Raw genomic sequence first — 25,096 nt, forward strand, 5'->3', positions numbered from 1 at the left:
AGCAGCACCATGGTAAATTAGCAATTGACCATTCGCTAAATGCCTCCCCTGAACAGCAATGGTCCAATCACAGCTTAGCAACAGTAACTAGGATAACACCACCTACTGTTGTTTGGAGGTTTGAATCTTTTTTTAGCCTTTCCAAAACCGAAAAACACAAGAACAAAAGTCTAAAGAATGCAGTTTATCGTTTATCTGCCTACTACAAAGCCAAGGTTACATACAAAAATTGTTAAGCCCTCATCCATCCACAGCCGGAGGCAGGGTTTTCAACCAACATTGAGCTAACATTACCTGAATTAGCAAGCCAGCTACAGCTGAAGAAATCTGCCAGCAACAGTTGTCATTTCAGCTGGCAAAATAGTCGCCCACCAGCTAGAAATGAGAAGTCTGTGTTTGTCTACCTCTGTCTGAAATAAAAGACCCATCGTTTAAACAATTTGAGTTCCCGGTCCAATTTCAGCCAGGAACCTACCTTTGTTGCAAGTTATCTCTCTCTCTCTCTCTCTCTCTCTCTCTCTCTCCACTTATATCCTGTGCACCTCTTCACCATCCACCATTTTTTTTGCTATGCTAAATCTGCCACTATCTAGTTGTCTCTCCACTCACAGGCATTTAAGCAGTTTTAGAAGACAATGCAAAGATAAAATCAAGGCTGGTCATGCCCAGATCCCTTTGAGAATGTGACCGTCAAAGCAAAAGCGGCTCACCAATTAACTGGAATACAAACCAGGCAAATTAGGTAGGCTATCTGCTCAAGGGGACTTAAAAGGCCCAGATTCACTGTGTGGCCCAGCAGCAAATCCTAACCTTATTCTGGCTATGCCAATGGATTGCTGCTTTGGCCCTTAAATCATCTTTATATAGGTAGATAATGGAACAGTTATGACCTTAACACATCATAATGCTTTTTTGAAATCATGCTTTTAATCCATTACCTGTTTTCTGGAGAGTGTGTTTACTTTTATCTGTTTTATATCCACCATTATTTGCCTACTTAAACTGGTTGTTTTTCTAAGGCATGCAATATCCGATCATTACCTTAGGAGTGTGTATGTCTGCTTTTATTTTTGTGCATGTGTGTGTGTGTTAGTAAGGGGAATGTGTATGTGTAATGTCTTGCTATAGCTACAATATCCGGTGTGTGCTACTTCAGCTGAGAGGCATCCGGAGGTCCATTCACTTTTCCTGATGGATCATTACAAGCTTTCAGCAGGTGCCCTGATGGTGGAAGGTGTGTGTGTGTGTGTGTGTGTGTGTGTGTGTGTGTGTGTGTGGGCATGCATGCCTGTGTGCGTCTGCTCCTCTTGCGTGTGCAAACCTGCCAGTAAGAGCAACGTAATGATCAAGGAGAAATCAATTGAAGGAGGCAGCAAGCAAACAATTGAATTGTTTGAAGGAGAATCTCATTTTCCTGAGCAATTTCAAAGGACTGCAAAGTTACAAATGACCTGCTCACACCCTAATCTGGTTGCAACCCATTTCCCATAGTCATGCCCTTCACTCATAATCATATTATATATAAACAGTCATGGTGTGGGCATTAGCTGTAATTGGTGTAGGAGCACTTTTAGTGTAATGGTAGACACAAGTTGAGTTCACTGTATGTTGTTCCAGTGCATTAAAACCTTTTTTTCTAAACCGCAGACTCTCAAAATGACAGGTCTTGAAACATTGTGCATGCTAACTAGATAGTTGACAATTTGTGCTGTCTGCAAGTGATGAATGGAAGTGTTTAATTGACGTTGCTGTGATTTAACGCCCATGCCTCTGTTCTCGCAGTCAACATCCATAACCTTTCAAGTGCATTATTGCACCCTACATGATACCTTTTCTGTTTTTATAATGTTGAGTTATGTTACTAATGGCCTATTGGCTTGTGATTAGAGGACATTTGATTGCTGTGTTCCTTTGTTTCAGCTGTTAGGTGGAAAAGAGACTCTGGGACATATAACAAGAGAAAAATGGGGGATGGAAAGATGGAAACCACCAGTAAATGATCCGGAGATCTGGGTGGGGGGATACAGGATAAATGAAGAGCGACAGAGGGAGAGAGTGAGGGAGAGATAGCAGCGAACAATGGAACGAGACAGAGAGAGGGGATGAGAGAGACAGGAAAAGACCGAGAGTGAGAGAGACCCTATAAAACTATATTTCTCCCCTAGGAGTGTAACGTGATGAAAAAGGAGAGAGGCCCATGGGCGCGTGGCCCCTTGATTAAATTGTCCGAACAGGGAGGGAGAGAGGAAAAGAGAGGGAGGAAAGGACAGAGAGTAATGGCGCAGCTGAGAGAACACCTATAAAGAACAAGGCTGTCGTTAAGCAAAAAAAAAGCTAGAGATTGCACCATCCAATAGGGACGGAGACACGAAGCATGTGCATGTTCAGGCAAGCTCGTTTATACGCATCCGCTTCTCACACCGTCCATGATGTGACACACACACACGCACAGTGTTAGCCTTGTAATGTGCCAATAAATCACACTAAGGGCTAGATTGACCTGAGCTATCCTGCTCCCTCCTCCCAACCCCTCCCGACTGTCTCTTGTCTCTTCACTGTACTTTATGACACACAATTACACACACACACACACACACACACACACTCCAAAAAGCCTTGTTCACGTGTGTTATACGAGCGGCCCGGCTACTGATAGGCTCCATTTATTTCCAGCATGGGTAGATAAAGTAGTAGAGATAGTATCTGCCACATATCTATAATGAGATAAGATATAGTGGTATTGCATTGCAGGAAGTCAGGGTTTGCATGAATATGAGTGAGGCGTGTGTTTATTTGCTATGAATTGTGATATGTAAGATGGTACTGGGGTTTTCATGGTAGCATAAGTGCAGAAACACGTCGCAAGCCACACACAACACAATGGAAATTAGCTACAAAGTGTAGATTGGTTTTTGTATTTGGGTTTGTGTTTTATGTTGTTGCAGTTGGGTCAAATTCATATTGTGATAATGGCAACATTCCGACTTGTTGACGTAATTGCCTGTTAATTTGGCATCTGTTTAAATATGCACTTTGTTGTACTATTTTATACAGAATCTCACTCTGAGTTACTGTTGATTACAAGCTAAAGAACTGAGAGATCTTTTTTTTTTCTTCATAGTTTTTACTGAATATTTAAAGGCAAACTGTTAATGTTGATGACATACAAAACTATTAACACTTATTTTGTTGCAATTGTATGTTTTTTAAATTATTGATAAAATATTGTTCTAGAGCTGCAAAGATTAATCAATTAATCGATTAGTTGTCAACTATTAAATTAATCACCAACTATTTTGATAATTGATTAATCGGCTTGACTCATTTTTTATGAAAAAAAAAATAAATAAAAAATCTCTGATTCCAGCTTCTTAAATGTGAATATGTTCTAGTTTCTTCTCTCCTCTGTGACAGTAAACTGAATATCTTTGAGTTGTGCACAAAACAAGACATTTGAGGACGTCATCTTGGGCTTTGGAAAAACACTGATCGACATTTTTCACCATTTTACTGACAATTTATAAACCAAACTAATTGATTAATTAAGAAAATAATCAATATAATGAAAATAATTGTTAGTTGCAGCCCTATATTGTTCAGCATTTTGCCATATCATCAAGAATATCATTATTGCAGAAATACCCTGACTATCGTGATATATCGCCCACACCTAGTTGCAGTGTGTTTCTGTATTTGGTTGTGTTTCCTGTATTTAATTATGTTTCGTCTTTTGCATGCATATTCATAGGTTACAGTGCATTGAGCTCTCAGGGCCACTGTAGAAATGTATCAAACCTCAGCCAATTCAATTTCCCCTCATCTATTTCTCTGTCATTTTATAGGAGTCTCACTTAGTGTCTCTCTCTTTCTGTCATGCTGAAACATACAAGGTGCGAAGGTGCCTTTACTGGGATACAGCAAAGAAGCGCGCCACTCTGTATCCGTTGTGGTTAAGGTTACAAAGAGCTAGGGGCTAGATACATGCAGCACTATTCTAATGAGTTTTTTTCTGCCTGATGACCAAGGGGCAGTTGGAGGTTTCAAGGCAGACCTTTATAATTTCAATGAAGCAGAGGTTATGCACTCACCTACCAGTGCCTGTGTGGTCATGCAAGTAAAATAAGATCAAACCTAAAAGTGATCAGGAGGTGCTCAAGCATATTACTGTGCTTATAGTATTTTCTTTTTCCCACCCTCACTGTTTCTTTGACACTTCAGCAAGGCAATCTCAGAGCAACATAGGTTTTTTTCTATAAAAATATCCTTGTTTCTATAGTAACACCTAAGACATCTGTTGGAGTTTTTCCTTCAATGTGACCTTAATGTTACTGACGAGATCGAAGCATCTGCTTAGAAAATGTGTGTGTGTGTGTGTGTGTGTGGGGGGGGGGGGGGGGGTTTGTGCATATGGTAAAACAGGTTTGGACTAATTAAGCATCAAATTTACCATCACAGATTGATTGCCAAGATTGGTATTAAGAAAGCCTTGGAGAAAAAAATGTTATCCTCTAAATGATGCTGTATGATCTGAACATGTAGAATTTACTGCGATTTTCTCGATTAATCGCTTAGTTGTTTGTACTATAAAGTGTCCGAAAGTGGTGAAAAATGTCGGTTAGTGTTTTTCAAAAGCCCAAGATGATGTCCTCATATGTCTTGTTCTGTCCACAACTCGAAGATATTCAGTCTGTCACAGAGGAGTGAAGAAACTAGAAAATATTTACATTTAAGACGCTGGAATAAGATCATTTTGCCTTTTTTTTTTCTTAAAAATAATACTCAAGCGATTAATCGATTATCAAAATAGTTCTCGATTAATTTAGTAGTTCACAGCTAATCGATTAATCGACTATTTGCAGCTCTCATACTTATATTGATGCTTTATATTACTGATATTGATGACTGATAGTTGTTATCCTAAATAAACCTCTCATTAACTACCTTTTGGCTCATGACAGTTTCTGCTCCTGTGGTTATTTAATGCTCTTTTGGTCATAATGACACCTAAAATGATTAAAAAGACCATGTTTTTCTGATTCCTTATCTCAGGGATCACCACGGTGCTGACAATGACCACTATCAACACCCACTTGAGAGAGACGCTGCCCAAGATCCCCTACGTCAAGGCCATCGACATGTACCTGATGGGCTGCTTCGTCATGGTCTTCCTGGCCCTGCTGGAGTACGCCTTTGTCAACTACATCTTCTTCGGGAGGGGTCCCCAGATGCAGAAGAAGCTAGCGGAGAAGGCAGAGAAAGCCAACAATGAGAGGGCAGCAAAGTACGACGCTGCAAGGGTGAGTTGGGATTTTAGGATTGTGACATTTGTGACATGATTTCTGGACTCAAATGATCAGTTGATAAATGGATTGAATTAAAGTATCAATCAATAAATAATGGTACTGCATGTGTATGAATATTTGGTTATATCCACAGAAAATACTGCAGGACAACACTGTAGAAAGGACCGTCTTAGTGGATTCTTAAATTCCTTATTTTTTCTTCCTCTTAACAGGACATGAATGATAAAACAGCCTTGACACTACAGTTATTCTAAAATTAACTTGCTTTTTTCAGCTCTCCATCGCAGAAGCAGCAAAAGGAAAATGTTCAGCATAATTGACCTGTATTAAATTATCATATTATTCATAGGCATCTGTATTGCCAATGGAGGCTTCAGTAGGCAAAATATGTTGAGTTTAAAAAAATAAAATCAGGTATTTGTTCCCCACATGTGGCTGAATATTTTCATCTCCTCAGGAGGCAGGTAGTAGGACCGCATCCCTAAAGCGGTCCAATCAGGTTAAAGGTCTTCGCCACTCACGCTCGGTGAGTTGCTTGTTCAGTGAGACTCAGTTCAATTCAATATCCTTGAGTCAACTCTGCCATTGCCATCAGCTGACATGGATGTTTTTTTAATTTTCTTTTGCCGTAATGCAAAATATTTCCCCATCCATGGAATGAGTCAAGCGACAACAGACATCTTCATGACATTGCCATATTCTCAGGAGTATTTATTTTGACTTTGACTTCTTCATTGCAGTTGTTTCTGCATTGAAATGATGCTCGTGCTCGATTGCATTGTCAAATCGGTACTTCAGATATGAACCTGTTTCTCCTTTCAGAGGTTATCCTGAATGCATGCTGTCTGCATATCTTTTGTCATTGCAATCATCATTAAAAGCCACACGTCTCACATAGCTTTCATAGAGTGACATTGCGCATGTCAGAATGTGGTAAATCAGTTGATAGTTAATGCTGAGGTCCCCCATTTTTTCTGCATTAGTACCATGATTCTTTTTTAATTGGACATTTTCAAAAAGTTTAATCAATTCTGAAAATATTAAATCAAACTGAGAATAATAATAATAATAATTAACTTTGGAAGTCAGTGAACACACCTTAAAAGGTCGTAGGTAGATCCTTTCTGACCTGTACAAACACTGACATTAGGAGAAAAGGGGGAAATGTGGGACTTCCACAGTTGCTACATTTGCATGAATGATCGCCACTGTCCATTATTGTTGATTTTGTGGTGCACACATCATAGGCATGGAGTACGATGTGTGTCCTATGTGATTGATTAAATTGTTGAAAGTGATGGTGTGGGCTTATATCACTTCAGTCCGGGAAAAAGAAAATCTTCATGTGCTTCAGAGGGGAGGTCCACAGGTTATAGCAGGAGGCATGACACCCAAGAAGACGAAAATAACATTTTATCAGTGGAAACGTTTCTCTTGTTCTTCAAGTCATACAGAGCAGCTGACATTGTAGTGGCTGCCATTAATTGATAAAAATACCATCAAGGAACAGAGGCACTTGAGACACAAGCTATGCCTGAAACTGCTCCTTCATCCACTCAATTACTTTTCCATACCCAAGAAAAACTCAAAAAGGTTTCTTGCAATGCACTTAACAATGATAAGTTTAATTCAATTTAATTTATAGTGTCAAATCATAACCAAAGTTATCTCAGGACACTATAATTTACAGAGAACCAACAATTCCCAAAAGAGCATTCATTTGGTGCCCAAAATCACAATTTACTAATGTAACACTCTAACTTACACACCTGTCAGGTCCAGAGCAAAGGCAAAGCACTGCAATTAGAATGTTTTAGAAAATATGTCCCAATGTTCTAAGGAGACATCCATGGACGGATTATGAGACAATGGGCCCCTGGCACAGTCATGTAAAAAACAAAAAACACCTCTCGGAGGGACAAAACACCCAGACTGAAAGTATAAAGATATATAGTCATTTAGCATCCCTTTGGAGTCATTTTACTGTCTTTGTAGATGTTTTCTGTATCTATGTAACTGGTTGCCAGTTTTTGTGGTCAGGAGTCTCTGGGCCCCTGGGCCTGTGCCCGTTCAGTAATCGTTCCATGATGACATCAACATTTCATGGTCTATGAATGCACTGTGCACTGAGGGAGAGTGCCTTAACACTTCAGGTAGAGTCCTCTCTAGCTGTTCCAGTTATTTGCACATAATGTCGCTAATTAGTTTTTCCATTTCTTTATCCATTCAGGCGGAACCGCACGGCCACGGGAACATCCTGCTAACCACCCTGGAGATCCATAACGAGGTGGCGGGGGGCGAGATCACCACCAGCTTGGCGGACATTAGGAACTCTCAGTCCATGGTGCAGTTGGACAGCACGGCCTCGTCGCACATCCAGTACCGCAAGCAGAGCGGCGGGATCGGCCCACGCTCCACCAGCAAGCACTCCCTGGACCGGGCCGCTCAGCTGAAACGCAGCCGTCTGCGGAGGCGGTCCTCGCAGCTCAAAATCAAAATCCCCGACCTGACGGATGTGAACGCCATCGACCGCTGGTCACGGATCATCTTCCCTTCTGTTTTCTCACTGTTCAACCTCGTCTACTGGCTCTACTATGTCTGATTGGACTGTTTTGTTGAGATGTTTGTTGTTGCTTGTTTGATTTTTTTTCTTCATTTTGTTTCTTTTTCTTCCTTTTGTCCTGTTGCTTTTATACATGATCAAATCTATCGAATTAAAGACTGCAACCCTTCAAGACAAAAAAACAACAGACTGAGAAAGGACCAAGTTCTTGTCAAAATTGTTTTTATATTTGCAGTCTTTGAATCCTTAGTACCAAGGTGTTTTTATTTTCAAAAGTATGTACTGTAATTGGGACTTGTGACAGTCATTTCCCAACATTTGCCCTTTCAGTAATGTGTAAATAGAGAGATACAAAGCCAGCAATTGAATAAATAATACAGAATTAGCAAAAAACAAACACAATAGCAGTTAACGCAATGATTTTTCTAAAAAAAAACAACAACTTTATACTACACAGGTGGTCAAATAAATGCAGGCAATTCCTAAAAGTCCATTAAACAAACTAATGTATGTTTGACTGGTACCATATGCACTACTAATGCATGTAATGATCAACCATAGTGAAGAAATTACTCCTTTTTTGCCTTGGATTATGTCACAACTTTACAGAAGACTCTGTTGATGTGTATTTGTTTATAGCATTAATAATATACAGAATACTTGCTATTAACCATGTCATTTGTTGATCTGGTAAAACTTTACCCAAAAATAATAATTTAAAGTTGAGGATTTTATCCTCTGTTCAGGATGATTGTGACTCAGGTTCTGAATCTTTTGCTATTTGACATCTTTTTCTTGACGAAGAAAAGTGTCACTGATCCTTTTTGGTAACTTGATAAGGAAAAGAAAGCACAAATACGAATAAAACTGCCATTTTTTCACTTCTACCTTCTGGTAACAGCGCTCAAGTGATAGCATGACAGAATTGCACTCAAATTTATCAAACTTCTTCTAAAAAATTGTCTTACTTTCATTTAAAACAACTGCCAAGGGCCTTTTGGGCGACACGGTTACTTAACCCATGAAATATTATAATATTTTTGTACTCTGTGTCTTCAGGTATTCCTTTGACTTTCCTAACCCGTCTTTTTTTTTTTGCTCAACACTAACTGTGTTATGGTGAGGAATGAAATCCATTTTTTGTATATAAGTACATATGTGTATATACATAAATGTATATATATATATACTGTGTGTACAACCCAAAATGAAATTGATCTGAGAATTTTGTGATTGTCATACTGGCTATTAAATGTCAGAATATTTAGTGCAAAAAAGACACAAAAAAAGACAAGGATTAAACAAATTAACCAACAGGTCAGTTTCAAGCATCAGTTTAGTTTTTTTGTGGGGCACTCTGAATATCTTTACAAACATCCGACCATGTTCAAGACCACACTAGACACTGTATGTATGTTCACCCTGCATTTTAGAGTTACTGTATGCCCCACCATACAGCAGCAGATTCAAATGGATTTCATTGATTCCACAGACGGACCACAATAACCGGTCTGTGGACTAATAAGCACATGCTAGCGCTGAATGTAATGACTGTATGCATTCTTCAGGGAGAGGATAATGAGCCATGGTCATCGTTTCTCCATCAGAATGTAACACGCCCATTCTTACAAGTGACGAAGAAAGAGAGGGAAGAAATGGTGTTTTAAGAGTGTGTGCATGTGCGTGCGTGTGTGTGTGTGTGTGTATGCGAGAGATGGGAAATGGATAAGGAGAGCTTAAGATGGGAAGGGCGTGGGTAGACCATTTATTTTCTGTGCTGCTTGCTCGACTATGGGCAAATGTCAACGTATAATAGTTTTGTGGATAAAAATAGCTTTCCTGTCCCACTCTTTTGATGAACTGTGTGCCATTCCACCTAAGGTCGCAGAGCAATCAACCAGTTACAACTCATGGACGATGATGTAAATCTGTCATTGATACATTACATACATACATACATCGTTTGTGCATGTACGAGAATACATGTAGAGTAAAAAAAATGCTACTTGACAACATTGGGATCAATTTAACTAAAACATTGTTACGTTTTATGTGTACAGATTGATTGATATATGACTAAGAACTGAATGTATTGTACTTGGATTGTTCCTGCATAAATGCAATTTTCTTTCTGGAAACAGGATTGACCTCAACTCTGATTAATTAGGGCTCTCATTGATTCCACATTCAAGTGACCCCAAGTTTCTTGCTGGTTTCTTGACCTGTTTTCTACTGTGTAGACGGGGCACAGTGCACATATGACCTGGGTCCAAGAAATAATTATATATATATATATATATATATATATATATATATATATATATATATATATATAAAATGAGACAAAAAAACATCCTGCTAAAGCTGTGTTCAGAAAGACTTCACCTTGTGTCATTCGTACAAATTTGTGTTAATTCGCCCCAAGCAGCCAATGTACCAACTGTACGTTAGCTGTAAGCTAGCTAGCAATGGACACACTGAAACTTCTGTCTGGTATATCCCTAAAGTCTCTGTATGTTTCAAAAAAAAATTTCGGAAGTTGAAACATTTTCAGCCTGTATGGATACGGTTTTGTGTCAAATTGTGTCTTTCCGTAGACTTTGTATGCAACTGCGCCGCCACTAAAACTCGTTTGGCGTTCTGTCTGAACACAGAGTAAGAGAGGATGTCTTGACCGAGCTTTCTTTCGTGATCTCATGCATCCACGGTTGTTAAGGCATGGAACCAGTTTGTCCAAAGATGATCAAGCTGCTTTGTGTTGGTTGAAGGAGGAAATTTGTACAAATAAGACAGATTTCTGGAACACTGAAGCTGGAAAATGTTTTCCTTCCTGGCTTACTGTTACACTTTGATTAAAACGATTGCTTACGGGTCAGGTTTTTGCAGTTGGTCATTGGTGCATTATTTTAATTACCAAACTATATAGTGCAGTTGAAAAGTGAGATGCGGTAACTCTCAATACTTGTTTATCATGCATGCAACTACAATTCATAACTTGGGAAGACTTAAAAAAAAAAAAGATATTTTACAAACTCACTCATGAGAGCTGCTCATTTTAGAGATGACAATATGCCATGTGAGCCTAGAATAAAAAGAAAAAAAGTAACAAAAATAAGGAGTCAAAGACTTCAGGTGTTGTATGGCCTTGGTCCCATAATGGAATGTGAAATGTTCTGTGCTGCCACAAATTGTATTTAGGCTTAGATTTATACTGTATATCTCTGTATGTTTCTCTTCCTTTTTCAATAGATTATCTTGTTAAACCATCAAATAAATGATATACATTGTACCTTTGTATTTGGTATTGCGAGCATGCATGACACTCCGTATGAATTATCATATACTGTACATGTAGAGCAAGCTAATACAATAAACAGCCATTTCGGACATACAATACAATTTTAATAAAATGTTGCCTGTACATATCCCCAAACTTGTTGGGAATGTATTCTCTTCAACTATTCAGGTGCCCTTGAGCAAGGCACTCATTCCCTGTCTGTTTCAGTGAAGCTACACAGTGACAGTTGAAGACTCACAGTTGGACATCTTTTGTGTATGAAATGAACTTTATAAATGTGTGCCAGAGTGTTGTTAAATAAGAGTACAGTAGTTCCCCAGATAAATAAAAATTGACAAAAAGAGACACTGCAGTTGGAGGTTATTATTCAACGCCGTAACTTGTCCATTTTTTGCGCCCTACTCAAGAGCCACAAAGTTCATGATGATTTCTTTAGCGCCTTGTCAGTACAAGTGTTGAAAAAGTAGAATGAACATCTGAGAAAGTTTTATTTTTGTTTAAGGTTTTTTTTTTTTTTTTTTACAATATCAGCTTGTACCTCAGTCTTAGCAGTGACCAATCAGATTATTTCTGTCTCCAGAGCAGTTGAGAAAGAGTTGTACAAGTGTTTGGCATCTGTTTGTCCCGTTTATTACCCATTTAGATAATTTGCAATTGTTAGCACCCATGTGAGTCACAGTGTGGGGTGACCATATGGTAAGAACAGTAATGTTGTCTATAATCATAAATCCAGATAAGGACTCAATTCTTATGTGGTGATGAGATGGTTTAACTAAAACTAATCAATTTAATGTTAGTCTATGTAATAATGTTGCACAGTTTGTGGGTTTGTATATACATTTTCCAGACTGTCCGTTCCAGAAAACGACCATTTTTAGTTGTTAAGCGGCAAACGACAAACGGTAAGCAAACCCCTTTTTCTATAAAGTAGATCAATGAGAGGAAGCTACACCAGAACCCCACAACTATAGAGTGTAATGTGTATTTACAAACAGGGTTTCCTGCTTTAAAGCTAATGATTATAAGTAGGCCATTAGAAGGAGGTCAGAGCCACTAAAGGGACCCACACAGAACTGTGTCTACCTACACAAAACTATTTTTGATTTTATCAACACACAACAGCACAGTAACACAGAACATGGGGAAAAAAAACAACAACATGTTTTCAGCTACTTAAAAGGTTTGAGCCAGATAATTCTTACAGGATGCTCAGAAAAGCAAATATTACATCTGACCATAATGCTAGATTACCCAAGGATGCTGATACAGTACCATAGACTGTTTAAAATATGGACATAGTCTCCATGACAGCACCCATAGCTGAAAAGCTATGGGTGCAATAAAAATAGTATGGGTGCAATAATAATAATAATACTGGAATACTGTCATTTTACTATTCATTTTCTTTACTTATATTTATTGTTTGTTTATCTGCTGCTGCAACAGTGTGACTTTCCCCAATGTGGTTTTAATAAAGGATTTAGAATCTTGAAAAATTAAGCTAAAATTGGGTGGCTCCGTCCGTCACCATCTTGGCAGTGCCTGACGTCGGCTCATCTAAAAAATGGGCAATGAGGCGGAGCATGGATGGAGCTGAAGAGGGATGAATGAAGCCTACAGTCTACACTTGCCTCCTGTGATGGCAGCCCACCTGTCGCTCAAAGTGGAACACCCTTAATTATGCAGAACTTTAAGCCTGAATATAATTTAAACGGTTAAATTATACAAAACAAATCACCCCCTGGACAGTTGTCATGAAGGGTGAACTTAGATATAACAGGTTTTTTGTACCAGGCTGTTAACATGTTTAATCCTGCTGTAAAGTTGGCCATTTTAACATGGGGGTCTACGGGGATTGACTCTCTTTTTGAGCTAGCCTCGAGTGGCTCGAGTTAGCTTCATTTTTCAGCACCAGAGGTTGCTGCTTTTACAGTACACTAAACCTGGGTTAACTAGTAACTGTAAATAATACATGACAATTAATTAACTGTATGGACCAGCTGGGTATAGGTAATCCAAGCAATGCAATTCATTACGGATGGGTCCGTCTTAAATAATGTAGTCTCTATGGGACCACTCAAAGATAACTGTGAGCAATTGTGGTGGGTTTTACTCAAACTGTGGGCGACAACAGTAAGACAGTTAAACATGTTTGGAATGTCTTAACAAATTCAACACCTACTGATGAGGGTAATTTAAGCAGAGGCAGGGAATCAAACAATAAATTGCAGTGGTGCTATTGTCAGCAACGCCCCACTGACAAGAAGCATGAGCTGACAGAAGGTCTACAGTATAATTGTACTGGTTAGCTAACAACTAGCATGAAGGTGTGTTAAAACATTTCTTAAACCAGACTTTAGTGCTAGTAGTAGTCACTGGAGTGTGGCCTCTGCCATAAAACTGCAGGAAAGGTGTTGTGGAGAGATTCTGTAGCTTTGAAGCTTATATTAGCCATGTGTGTCCTCCACCAATTTGACATTTATTAGACATGAGTACTACTCTGCCTGTAAAAACATTTGTTAAAACTGTATATTATGGCTCTGGGCAAGCTTTTTAATGCGGCATTCACGCAATATCGACAGCATGAGGGTGCTTTCACACCTGAGCTATTTGTCAGAACCCTGGAGCGTTTCATCAGATAATCAGGTCGGTTTCAGGGTGGTGTGTGAGCTCATTAGAACTCTGGTGCGGACCACACAACGGAACTCAGGTCCGCCTAAAAAAGGTGGCTCTTGGTTCGCTACCAAGTGCACTAGAGTTTGTTCACTTTCCAATTTATGGACATATATATGATTTAACTGATGATGACTTTCAAATCCACAACTTTTAATGACCTCACTCGTCATCTGTGTAACAAATAATCATAATCTGTCTCTCTCATCAGGCTCTACTTCAGAGTCTAAGAATGAAATGCTCGAAAACTCGCTGTCTTGTCAACTGCTCATTTTGTTCGCCTTCTTCCAAAATATTATAAACAACGTAAGACCGTACAAATTTGGTGTCTGTCCATTATATCTGAGACCAGGAATGGTGTCGACGAGTTTCACTCAGATATTCTGTCCAGGACGATGCCCTGTTTCAACTGTTTTTCCATTACAGCTAGATGCATCACATTTCAAACCCCATGTGATGCATTTTGTTGGTTTTGGAAAGAGAATGTTGAATGAGGAAATGGCCTAATGGAATTTCCTTTGAAGCACGATCACCTGCCCTACATCCCAGGTAGAGAAAATATATATAGGCCATATTACACTTTTTACGCATTATGACTTAAAGGTCCAGTGTGTAACGTTTTTAGTTGTTCATTATCAAAATCTGTGTTGCCCATTCACAAACTTGTCCTTTTTTATGAATATTTACCTCCACCATCAATTCCAAGTATTCCTTTTGGCTTGAAATTTTACATGACCTGGGGTAGACGCTCCATATTCATGCGCCATCTTGAAATACGTTAGCCAGTAAGGGACATACAGGATATACTGCTCCGCCTTTCGAGTTTTCGCTGTCACATGATAAACTCACAGGTGCTGCCAATGCTGCTAATGGATATCGTAGCTTCCCGGCCCCGGCAAGTTTGAAGAAGGAAACATGTCTTCTTCGCCCAGAACAAGGATACTGAAAAGAGCAAGAGACTGGCATCATCAGAAAAAAAGCGTGAAGGCTACCGTAGCTGTAATATGTACTTTGAACTGCGTTGCGCGAGAGAGTTGATTGTGATATATGCTCTCAACGCTAGATGGGAGAAATTCCCACACATTGGACCTTTAAGAAAATACTGAGCTTGGCTTTCTATTCCCCCCCCACACCCCCCTCCACAGTATATGAGTCCATTGGGATAGATTTCTAATCCCTTTCCTTTATAATGTATAGGGGTTCTAACCCAAGCTTTATTGCACAGTTTATCATTAAATTAATCAATAAAGAAAATCATCGTTCAGCAGTTTGAGGGGGGCTTGTGAGTGGTGCTGTTATTGATAACAAGGCACATATTTTGTCTCTAGGACAGGCTCAACCCCACAAAGAGAAGCAACTTATACTATTTTGGCAGTTTAAATATGCTATAATGATGTCTGGCCATTCACGAGGGCTAAATGGGAACATAATATCTAATTATTGGATAATCAGGCTAGTTGAAGGGTTAGATTACGTTGATGGCGAAGATGTTGTAGATTAGATTGTTGTCCAGTCAATATGTTTGTTTATCCAACTGTAACTACCTGCCTAACCTCCTACTCACAGTACCAACAGTTCTTGCCTCTGTGCCATCACATTCAAAGAAGCCAAACACAGATTTCCAACTTCTGCTGTCAAACTGTTTCTAGCACATCAGGTCCCCAGATCATTTCTGTTCTCAGTTTTGAGAGGAAAAAAGAAATACAAACATACTCCTACTCTTCAACTTTGTCAGGTTCCTTTGCTGTGTTGAAAACAACCTCACCACCAGTCCTTATTTTAGAACATCCAAACAGATAATTAATGAATAAATAAAGGATTAGAATAAAATAAAGGAAGTTCATATTGACGCTTACCGTCCTGCCTGTTTCTCGGGAGGTCAATAAGAGGCTGAGATATTGATAGATGACCTCGGTCAAACAAGATGCCAAGTCACTAATAAAAAAGCACTCCAGGGGGCCATAAAGCCAAAGTCAACAAAAGGTTATTGGGGAAAAAACACAAAAAAGCAGCTTCCTCTCTTTGCCTTGCTATCACTCATATTGATCTTATTGACTCGGTCTGGATCCTGATCCTTAAGCTTTTAAAAGGAACAAGCTGTTCACACACACGGAAAAGGAACAAAATAGTGATTTCTAGATGGATAAAGGCATTAGCCTCTAGGCTTGACATCATTATCATGCAGTGCAAATAATCTAGATTTGTATAATTGCTCAAAGAGTAAAGCTCAGATATCAAGGGTGATGAATATTGTCAAAACTATACACAAATCATAGTTCTTCACAGCCAGTGAGCCTCAAAAAGACTTAATGGGGGAGGGGCGGGGGGGGGGGGGGGGGCGGTGGAGCTCTAAGCACTGTGGTAAATGACTTATTGTTTTCATAAAAGAGCAGCTAAAAGAATGTGAAAAATCAAAAGAAGTATTATTTCTTGTCAAGAATTAGACATAGATTAGATACAACTTATTTCTCCAATTGGGAAATGGGGTCCCAACAGCAGCAAGAAAAATGAAAATAATAAAAATGCACAAAGGACATGCAGGACAGAAATATGATAATTATATGAAATATTCTTTGGACAAGCAATATAAATAGGTTGAACAAGACCAAGAGCCTACAGCTAGCTAGCAGCTCTGTGAGCCTAAATGCCAACATTAGCCTGCTCACAAGGAACGTGCTAACATGCTGGTGTTTAGTAGGTATAATGTTTACCATCTTCACCATCTTAAGCCCTATTCCCATGGGACTAGTATAAGCTGGAGACCCCGAGTAAATTGTGATAATAAAGAGGTCGTCTTTTTACTGATTACAGTCTGATTACTGACCATATTTCAAGAAACACAGAGGTCGTGTGAGAATAACAGTACCGTGCAAATCGGCGTCTCTGTGATTTGGGTTCGTAATTGCTGCGTTGCCAATTTTAAATTAAAGTTTTGACAGAGCGTTAATATCATATCCGTGGGATAATGTCATGAACACTATGTGGAGCTGAGGCTGATGGGTATTTCAGTACTTGCAGGTATTTGGTCATAAACCAAAATATTGAATACCTTGACATTTAAGGGACATTGGCCAAAAAGTCAGGGGGTCAACACAATTATTACAATTTGTCCTGGGGTGAACTTGAATGTCTGCACCAAATTTCATGACAACCTGTCCAATAGTTGTTGAGACATTTCACTCTGAACCAAAAATGTTAACCTGCTAGTGGTGCTAGATATCAACTAAATAGATATTTGTTATTTTATTGCATTTTATTGCTTAGCCATACTACATCTGGTATAAACAGTAGTTTATGGTGGCTAAATTGACTTTTAGTCTGTAATCTCTGCTGTCTAAAATGTCTACACCATTCAATTCAATTTTATTTATAGTATCAAATCATAACAGAGTTATCTTGAGACACTTTACAGATAGAGTAGGTCTAGACCACACTCTTTAAATTCCAAAACCTCAACAATTACAGTAATTCCCTCAAGAGCAAGCACTAGCAGTGGCTATTGCGACAGTGCCGAGGAAAAACTCCCTTTTAGGAAGAAACCTCGGCAGACCCAGGCTCTTGGTAGGCGGTGTCTGACGGGGCCGGTTGGGGGTGTGATGAACAGTGGCAAATAATAGTCACATTAAAGATAATAGTCACATTAAAAATAATAGTCACATTAAATCGCAAACGTCCAAGCTAACTGCGACCTCCGACTCGCCCATGGATTTGCCTCGTCTGTTGAGCTGTGACGTTTAGCCTGCGATGGTCTACACGTCGTGAAAATTTTTTAATGGCCGCTCTTTATGACCTGTAGCTTATGGTGTCTAATGATAGCAAAACTTTTTGCTGTGTGGCTAAAGTCTGTTTCTTAAAAAGTCTCAAAAGTCACATAGTCACACTTACACAAAAGTTATGTTAAACTTCAGCAAAAGTTTAAACTATATACTAGAATCCGTTTTATAACCCTAAAAGACAAGTTGCATTAATGGGAACATTAACCTACTTCACAACATCCACTTCTTCTCTCCGTCTATTTAAATGGAAATTTAATATGCTTGCCCACATTGTGCAGTGATGAGAGCTCGCCATTTTGTAGCACTCAGAACATCAATTGCTGCGACATAAAGACATTTCAATTTTTAGCATAGCGGTGCTATACTGTACTCCAAACAAGCCCTCAACAGTCGCATAGCAACAGCTTCCATTGCCTGGGCTTACAGTAGATGTTTTTAGTGCTGCTTGTCAAAAACAAGGCACCCTGTAGACACTGGGGCCAAGTTTTTCTGATGGGAATATGAATCAGCTTAGCAATACATTTGTCCTGTGTTTTGTTGTGTTTTTGTCGGAAGTGCTAAGTGGACAGATCAAGGTGTGTTCTCAACTCTGATGACTGACCCAAATATCCACCTTCAAGCCCCGAAAACTCCCGAGGTGGTGAAGATTCAGCCCTTGTTTCTTGTTGAGAAACTAACTGAATGAATTCTTTCTGATGTCTTCTTTCTTTCCTCCCTCCGTGCCTGCCAACTGACATACTTTCTTTTAATTCATCAGCAGCATGGCGAGCAATGGAGGGAGCGTGGGAGAAAGTAGGATGGAGAATGGGAGGATGGAGAGAGAAAGAAAGTGTGTTTCAGCATCAAAAGACTGTCTCGGAGACTAGGGGGAATACATTGACTCTTCTATGTGCTTTTTGATGATGCCTTTCTGTTTTATGAACTCAATGATACACAACAGCAGCAGCAGCGTATTAGCCTACTTCTCTCTCTACTGTTCTCACCCTCATCTCGCATGCTCCCTTTCCATAATCAACACTCATTATTCCCTCTCTTGCCTGCACCTTCTTTCTGGTCTGTCATTATAACCTTTTATTTGTAAGACACACTTCATTGCATCAGCTGGCAAGCAAGGGCGTACTGTACAAGACAACAATTTGATGCCTCATCCTTCCTACAATGAAACCCTTAAGTCCCTAGACAATAAACTTTTCTTGAAGAGGCAACTACATATCCCTGAATCATTAAACATTTAAAAGGGCTATTCCCCAAGTGTCCGATGCTACAGAGAATAACATGTCTTATTATGTATGACCCAGAAACAACTCACACTCATATCTTGAGTCACATCTGCTCATTGCAATAATTAAGAAAAAAAACAGGCTCTTTGGAAAAAGATTAAAGAGAATACTGACCACTGTTTTGCTTTGTCAAACTGGAAAGGAATGTTTTATACAGTCTAGCTTTACATTTGTGGCAATAACATGTAACCCAAACTAATGTTATCCAACTAAAAAGGAAGGAGTCTCTGAATGTATGTATGTATGTATATCGGTTCTTGAATTTTCTAGACCACAGTTCATTTACACCCCTGAACGGCATGCTGGGTACGGCTCCGTCACTGACTACAGTACATTGAAGAACAGGTGTATTGCTCAGGACCCAGGGAAGCACAGTGTTGAGTGTTAAGTTGTTTGAATGAGCGGTTCGGGAGAAAGCTGCAAACAGCAATATTGCAGGCCAAGCAATCGGTTGTTCCGAAGTGACACATTTTGAACGGCATTGCACTAGTGTTTAATTGAACATGATTGCATATCTGCATCTGTAGTTGTTCAGCTGTCTTCATCTCTTTGGAGAATACAGTACCAGTACAGGCTATTTGATTTACTAGACAACATCATCAGATGAAAATTAAATGCATAAATTGGGACACTGTAATTGACAGGAGGCTAGACATGTATCCACTTATCTCATAGATACCATCTGAAAGCCATTTTTAAATGTCAGTGGGCCCAATAGGATCGTCATCTTTGTATTTTGGTTTGCATTATCAACTTTTATATGTACCCTACAGGTCAAAGTACTCACAATTGTATTTAACCACAGCTGATGACATACTGGTACTTGGCGTCATTTTCAGATGGCAGTTGTTTAGAGTGAAAAAGCTCAGAAAACCCACTGTGCACTACCTGCCCAGCACCAGATGGCTATCAGAGAAAGTTAACTACTAGCTTGAGCATTTAGCAGTTAAGGATACAGATATCTTTCTCAGGAGATGTTGGGGACCAAACCGGCTAAATGGAATATTGGACATACACTATCCAGTGGAAAGAAGCACAACTACAAAATGAATGCTAATGTTGCTCCGTGTGTACTCGACGTTTAGGTAAGCTACTGTTTGTTAACACTTTAGCCATATCCACTTTACAGTATAAATAAAAAAAAATTAACAACAGTGACTGAACTGACATTAAATTGAGGATTCAAATGCAGATGCGTGAAACAGGGGTTGGGTCAAAAACACTCTTAACTTGGTCAAATCACAACTGTTAGGCAGTCAGATACACTGACAAAACCAAAAGGGGCTGAGGCACATAGATTTATCTCAAAATAAAGTGTCACACATACACAGATAGAACAAGCTGAGGCAACACAGACAAAGTGTGATTGTTGGGCTGGAGGTTAATATTTAATTGGGCTGATGAGTAATGAGGAGCAGGTATGTAGAAATGTGACTGGTCAGGTGATGGTTTAGGCTGAAAACACACTGAGGACAACTAGTGGGCAGGTGAGGAATAGCAGGTTCCTCTGCAGGTTTTTAAATTGACCACATTAAACCCCAATGTATGAGTTTGGAAAATTCAGTTTGGGTATAAAAACACTTGATCTCTTTGATTCAGACAGCTTCATTCATTCCAGATATCCAAGTCTAACTGAAGTTCTCCAACATTAAATGTAATTAGTGCACTTTACCACTGTTTCCTGAGTTTTACTTGCACTCAGTCATTAAACAAACTTCGAACTTCTACGAAAATTACCATCTTAAAAAAGATGCCAGATGCGGTGGAATAATTAAAATCTCAGTATATCATGGCCAAAATAATGTTACAGGTTTCATGAATTATTTTGGATGACATTACTAGACTTTTTTTTCTCGTTTTTTAGACTAAATACAACATGATATCACTTGTTACACAGCCACGTTTTGTTTGTGAGTGCACATTCCCCATTTTCTGTGTTCAGACATTATCAGCCTGTCCCCCCACCCCTTCCCCACAGGAGCTCTTTTTTTCCCTAGGCTCATTATAGTCAGTACAAAGTGAGCTGTGGCTGCCAGGGATAGCGGGAGCGTAGACACAAAAGTACCTTTGTTTTAAATGTCGCCATATATCTCCAAAAAGGTTAACAAGTCTGTTTTATCATTCTGGTTGCAGGATTCTAATCAAATGTATTTAAGTCACACAGTAAGTATCACCATGCTATTCTATAGAGATCAATATGGGATCAAAAGGAGAAAAAAAAACATTTAAGTTAAGAAATAGGAAAATTGTATTTTATAGGTTAGGTTTGGTTTTTCCGACAAATTGAATGCACGTTTGACAATGAATTTGATCACATTTAAACACAATCTTAATCATCACACCAAAATGCATGAGAGTATTTGAATTTCACAAGTACGATTGAAAATTTAAATTATTTAAAGGAAGTGACAATGTGTTTTCACAGCAAGGTGAGATAAAAAAAAATATAGCACCTCAAAACCTAGTGTTTTCTGCCCTCTGCTGGACGCTTTAAGTACATACAATATACATGCTTACTCTGTATGCTGCATCCCCCACCCCATCACAGATTCACACGCCCACACATTCATCTGCAGACACAGAGAGGCGTGTACCTGATTAATGCTCTCCGTTTTCACATTTCTTGCTAATTAGCAGCTGCTTGTATCTCATACTGTCGGTTATTTAAAAGACATTGTATTTAGCCTGTGTCGATAGAGCCATAGACATCATAATTACACGTTAAATTACTCCATGTTTGTAGTTTGTGCTGTACAGGGTCCAATTTCAAGGACGGAGTTTCAGCTTATTTACACTTTTCAAGTACTGCTCTATTCTCATATACAGCCAGTGTGGGCTGGATGAATCCAAATCGTTGCAGCTTATTCAGTATCCTTTTAAATGTTGATATATTTTGTCACAGATGTTTGGATTTGGTATATTATGATAAAACAACAAGTGCAAGCACTTATAAATAATGCATGCAAAGTCTTAATTTTATCTAGATATCAAAGTCTTGTTATAGGCTTTTAAATTGATTAATTCAATACATTTCAAAGTCAGAAAACTATGAAGAATTTATTACTTGACGCCTTAAAAAGAAAAAAAATCTTGTATGCTAATGTTTTATGGTCTAGAATCAGAGAGAAGTGCACCAAAACAGTATAAACCCATACATATATATTTTTAGATAAATACATGTCTTAAGTGCTACTGTATTTCTGAATGTAACACAATCGTAATTGATACCTAGATGGATAGATTGGAGGGGTGATGGATGTGTCAAACAAACAGGACTTTGACCCAAGGGACAGCTGTTTGTGTTAACGTTGAGTTATTTTATCTCTACATAAGAAACCCAACTACGTTATGTGCGTAATTACGCCATGCATGGAAGTGAAGTAACGTAACACGTACTGATTTAAATCCAAACACATTTTTTTCCTTAACCTAACCAAGTACTTGTGTTGCCTAAACATAACCAAGTAGTTTTGGTGCCTAAGCCTAACCAAACTGACTGTTTTACAACTTTAACCATGTGTTTAAAACTATGAAATGTTCCTGTGGGTCATATTAGAGGGTAGGAACAAACAGCCTATGTGGTTGTATGGCTTGGAGGACTTACAGTACAGAGCTAGAGAGATGCCGTGTCTCAATTTGCGTACTTCTGTACTTACACTTGCTATTTTGAGTGCATAGTGCGTTTACACTGATAACGTATAGCAAAATTCAGTACACTACAGGTACCCGTCATAGCCATAACGATCAAAATGAATGCTGGAGACTACTCGCCCTCGACTACTCGGCACTTTTGCTACGAAGCGGAAGCTACGGGATCGCCAACGTATTTTCAAACTTGTGAAAATGGCAGGCAAGGACGCTGCAGTATGCATATGCAAGTTATACATTTGTTTTTGTTTTCAATAAGTACTACTATACTGTAGTCGGATAGTGAGAAAACAAGCCAGTATACATTTTGGCAGGTGACAATAGGTGGCAGTGATGCTCCGTGCGGTTGCAATTTAACATTAAAAAGAAGAAGAGAAATTTCCAGTCAGTGCGTAACGACTTTGCACGATTTGAGACAAATACTACCCTGAAGCTAGCGTCTGAGAGGGGCTGTGCTTTGTTTGTGACTCACCCAGATACTTCTCGTCCGTGCTCCGAAACGAGTGTAGCTGTTTCAGTTTTTCATGTATTTACAAATCGTTCTTCAGTCTTCTTTGTCTTCTTCAGTGCCCTCTTCCAGTGTGGCGCTTGTTGGGCTTACAGGCAGGGTTGGTAACCATTTCCAATATACACTTTTTTTTTTTTTTTTTTATCTATCGCAATAAATAACTAATGGGCTTTGAAAATGAGCGAAAAAGATCCGTCATCTGTATCTGCTGTAATCTAAGGAAATGCTACTTTCAAATCGTGCTAGCTTTTCAACATCACCGACCCTGCCTTTAATTGAGTCAAACACCACCTGCAGCTCGTTGGGCTTAATTAACACCACACCCCTCATATGACCCTGTCCATCGGGCTGAAACCACACCTACTCCCTAGCAGATTCACTGAACCATCACAGTACATGGTGTACACAGTGTACTACAGGTGACACAGCAACAGTCTCTTCATGTAACATTGTCAACGGGAAAAGATTATGGGGACTTTTGCAAAATGGACTTTTTCCTTTTTTACGATTGTGGGAATGGCTGTTGCTATAAATTATGTTTAATTACTAATATCAATAAAGATAGTGTATTCCTCCTGTATTCCCCCACCCCTTTTGAACCTGCCTCTCCGTCCTTAAAAATGTTCACACAGCCCCTTACAATAACTATTTCAGTGTTATGCTGTAGAGACTGAATTATGATCATTTTTGTAACAATGTACTGTATACTGTATGTAGCATTTTGGAAATATTTTGAAGTCCTCTATACAGCCTTCCTTGTAATGCAATGTTCCACACATGAAATGTAAATAGACTCAAAATACATTGCAGCTAGACAATTAAATTGCTGCTTGTGTCCTCGCAACGCTAACAGATGTCATCTCCTGTAATACACGATCCCATCAGCCTCTAACAAAACGCTCACCTCCAGTCAAATAGCAAAGCGTTCACAGCATAAGAATGAGTCTACCACGCTGAAAGGCTGCAGCATCTGACAACTACTGTTTTTCGTTATATAACACCTTTTCTACAGCACCTATTTACCTTGAAATGATGTTGCCAAGTAACAACATCCTGATTGCGTGCGTGGGTGTGTGTGTTCATGAGTGGGTGTCTTCTGGCAGGTGTGTGTGAGTGTGTCAGTGATGGATGTTCTGAAGCGCAATTATGGGATCTGAAAGTGGGTTTCTAACAGCAGCTGGGCAAATGACTTCAAGTCCTCTTTACTCTCATGCAGGTCTGCTGCTTTAAAAAGGTGCAGGCAGGAACTCATATATCACTACTACACATTGATCCTTAATGCTGCTAATGCCTGCTGCCTTGCAAAGGGCAAAACACTTTATGATGCAGGATATTGCTTTTTTTTGCATCACACCTCACGTCTTTTTCACATTTCGTCTAACCCTTTTTTTACCCTCTCTGTCTCAGCATGAGCTGCTTAACTGATACATGTACTACAGTAATCCCCTTCTTAGTGAATGGGATTAATATTTAATTCAAGAAGAGCCTTTTATCAATACCTCGCTGTGTTTTCAGTGTTCGCTCTGTTTAGGGGGGCTTTATACAGCTTTTGGCAAATTGAAGGAATGGTAAGTGTATTAATGTAGTAGATTGGGCAGATACAGTAGGAGTGTAAGAACATCGTCTAATCACACACTGGAGTTCTTTCAAGAAAGTATCTGCACTACTTTAGTTTTAGAGGGAGTATTTATTAGCAGGGGTTAAATGGGGTTAAAAAATGATGTTGGTGAAAAATTGCACCAAAATGTTCTATGAGCAATGCCTCGCATGCACTACATTCCTATTATTCTAAAGGCGAAACACAGCTGTAAAGGATTTGTACAGGTTATACATCTTTCTAAAAACCTGATCTATCCCTTTAAAGTCAACCCGTAATGGTTTCTGAACCTCTTTGTGCTTTATCGTTGAAACTCCAGTGCTTGCATTCATAAAAGTACCAAGAGCCTATTGTGCACTGATCCACAGCATTGCTGATCCAGGATTAGCCCAGAGGCAAGAACACATGATAGAGTAAACTTCAGAATTAGGGAAAGACACAAACCTGCTT

General features: G+C 39.1%; 1 protein-coding gene and 1 long non-coding RNA gene across 7 annotated transcripts in view; one reads left to right on the plus strand and one right to left on the minus strand.

The window, feature by feature from the left end:
• LOC120554331 (gamma-aminobutyric acid receptor subunit beta-3-like) overlaps positions 1-10,004 on the plus strand; it is a 62,869-nt gene extending 52,865 nt beyond the window's left edge. For 2 of the 5 annotated variants that reach the window (XM_039793177.1, XM_039793180.1), the window contains 3 exons: positions 5,050-5,297; positions 5,761-5,829; positions 7,534-7,905. In XM_039793177.1, the coding sequence (XP_039649111.1) occupies positions 5,050-5,297; positions 5,761-5,829; positions 7,534-7,905 (689 nt within the window). Of the gene's footprint in view, positions 1-5,049; positions 5,298-5,760; positions 5,830-7,533 lie in introns of all 5 variants that reach the window. The other 3 variants (XM_039793179.1, XM_039793181.1, XM_039793178.1) reach the window with 2 other exon arrangements.
• LOC120554336 overlaps positions 1-25,096 on the minus strand; it is a 181,788-nt gene that overhangs the window by 12,550 nt on the left and 144,142 nt on the right. For both annotated transcript variants that reach the window (XR_005638369.1, XR_005638370.1), the window contains one exon: positions 5,142-5,237. This is a non-coding gene — a long non-coding RNA (uncharacterized LOC120554336). The remainder of the gene's footprint in view (positions 1-5,141; positions 5,238-25,096) is intronic.

This window comes from Perca fluviatilis, chromosome 24 (genome assembly GCF_010015445.1).
Source record: "Perca fluviatilis chromosome 24, GENO_Pfluv_1.0, whole genome shotgun sequence".
Classification (NCBI taxonomy): domain Eukaryota; kingdom Metazoa; phylum Chordata; class Actinopteri; order Perciformes; family Percidae; genus Perca; species Perca fluviatilis.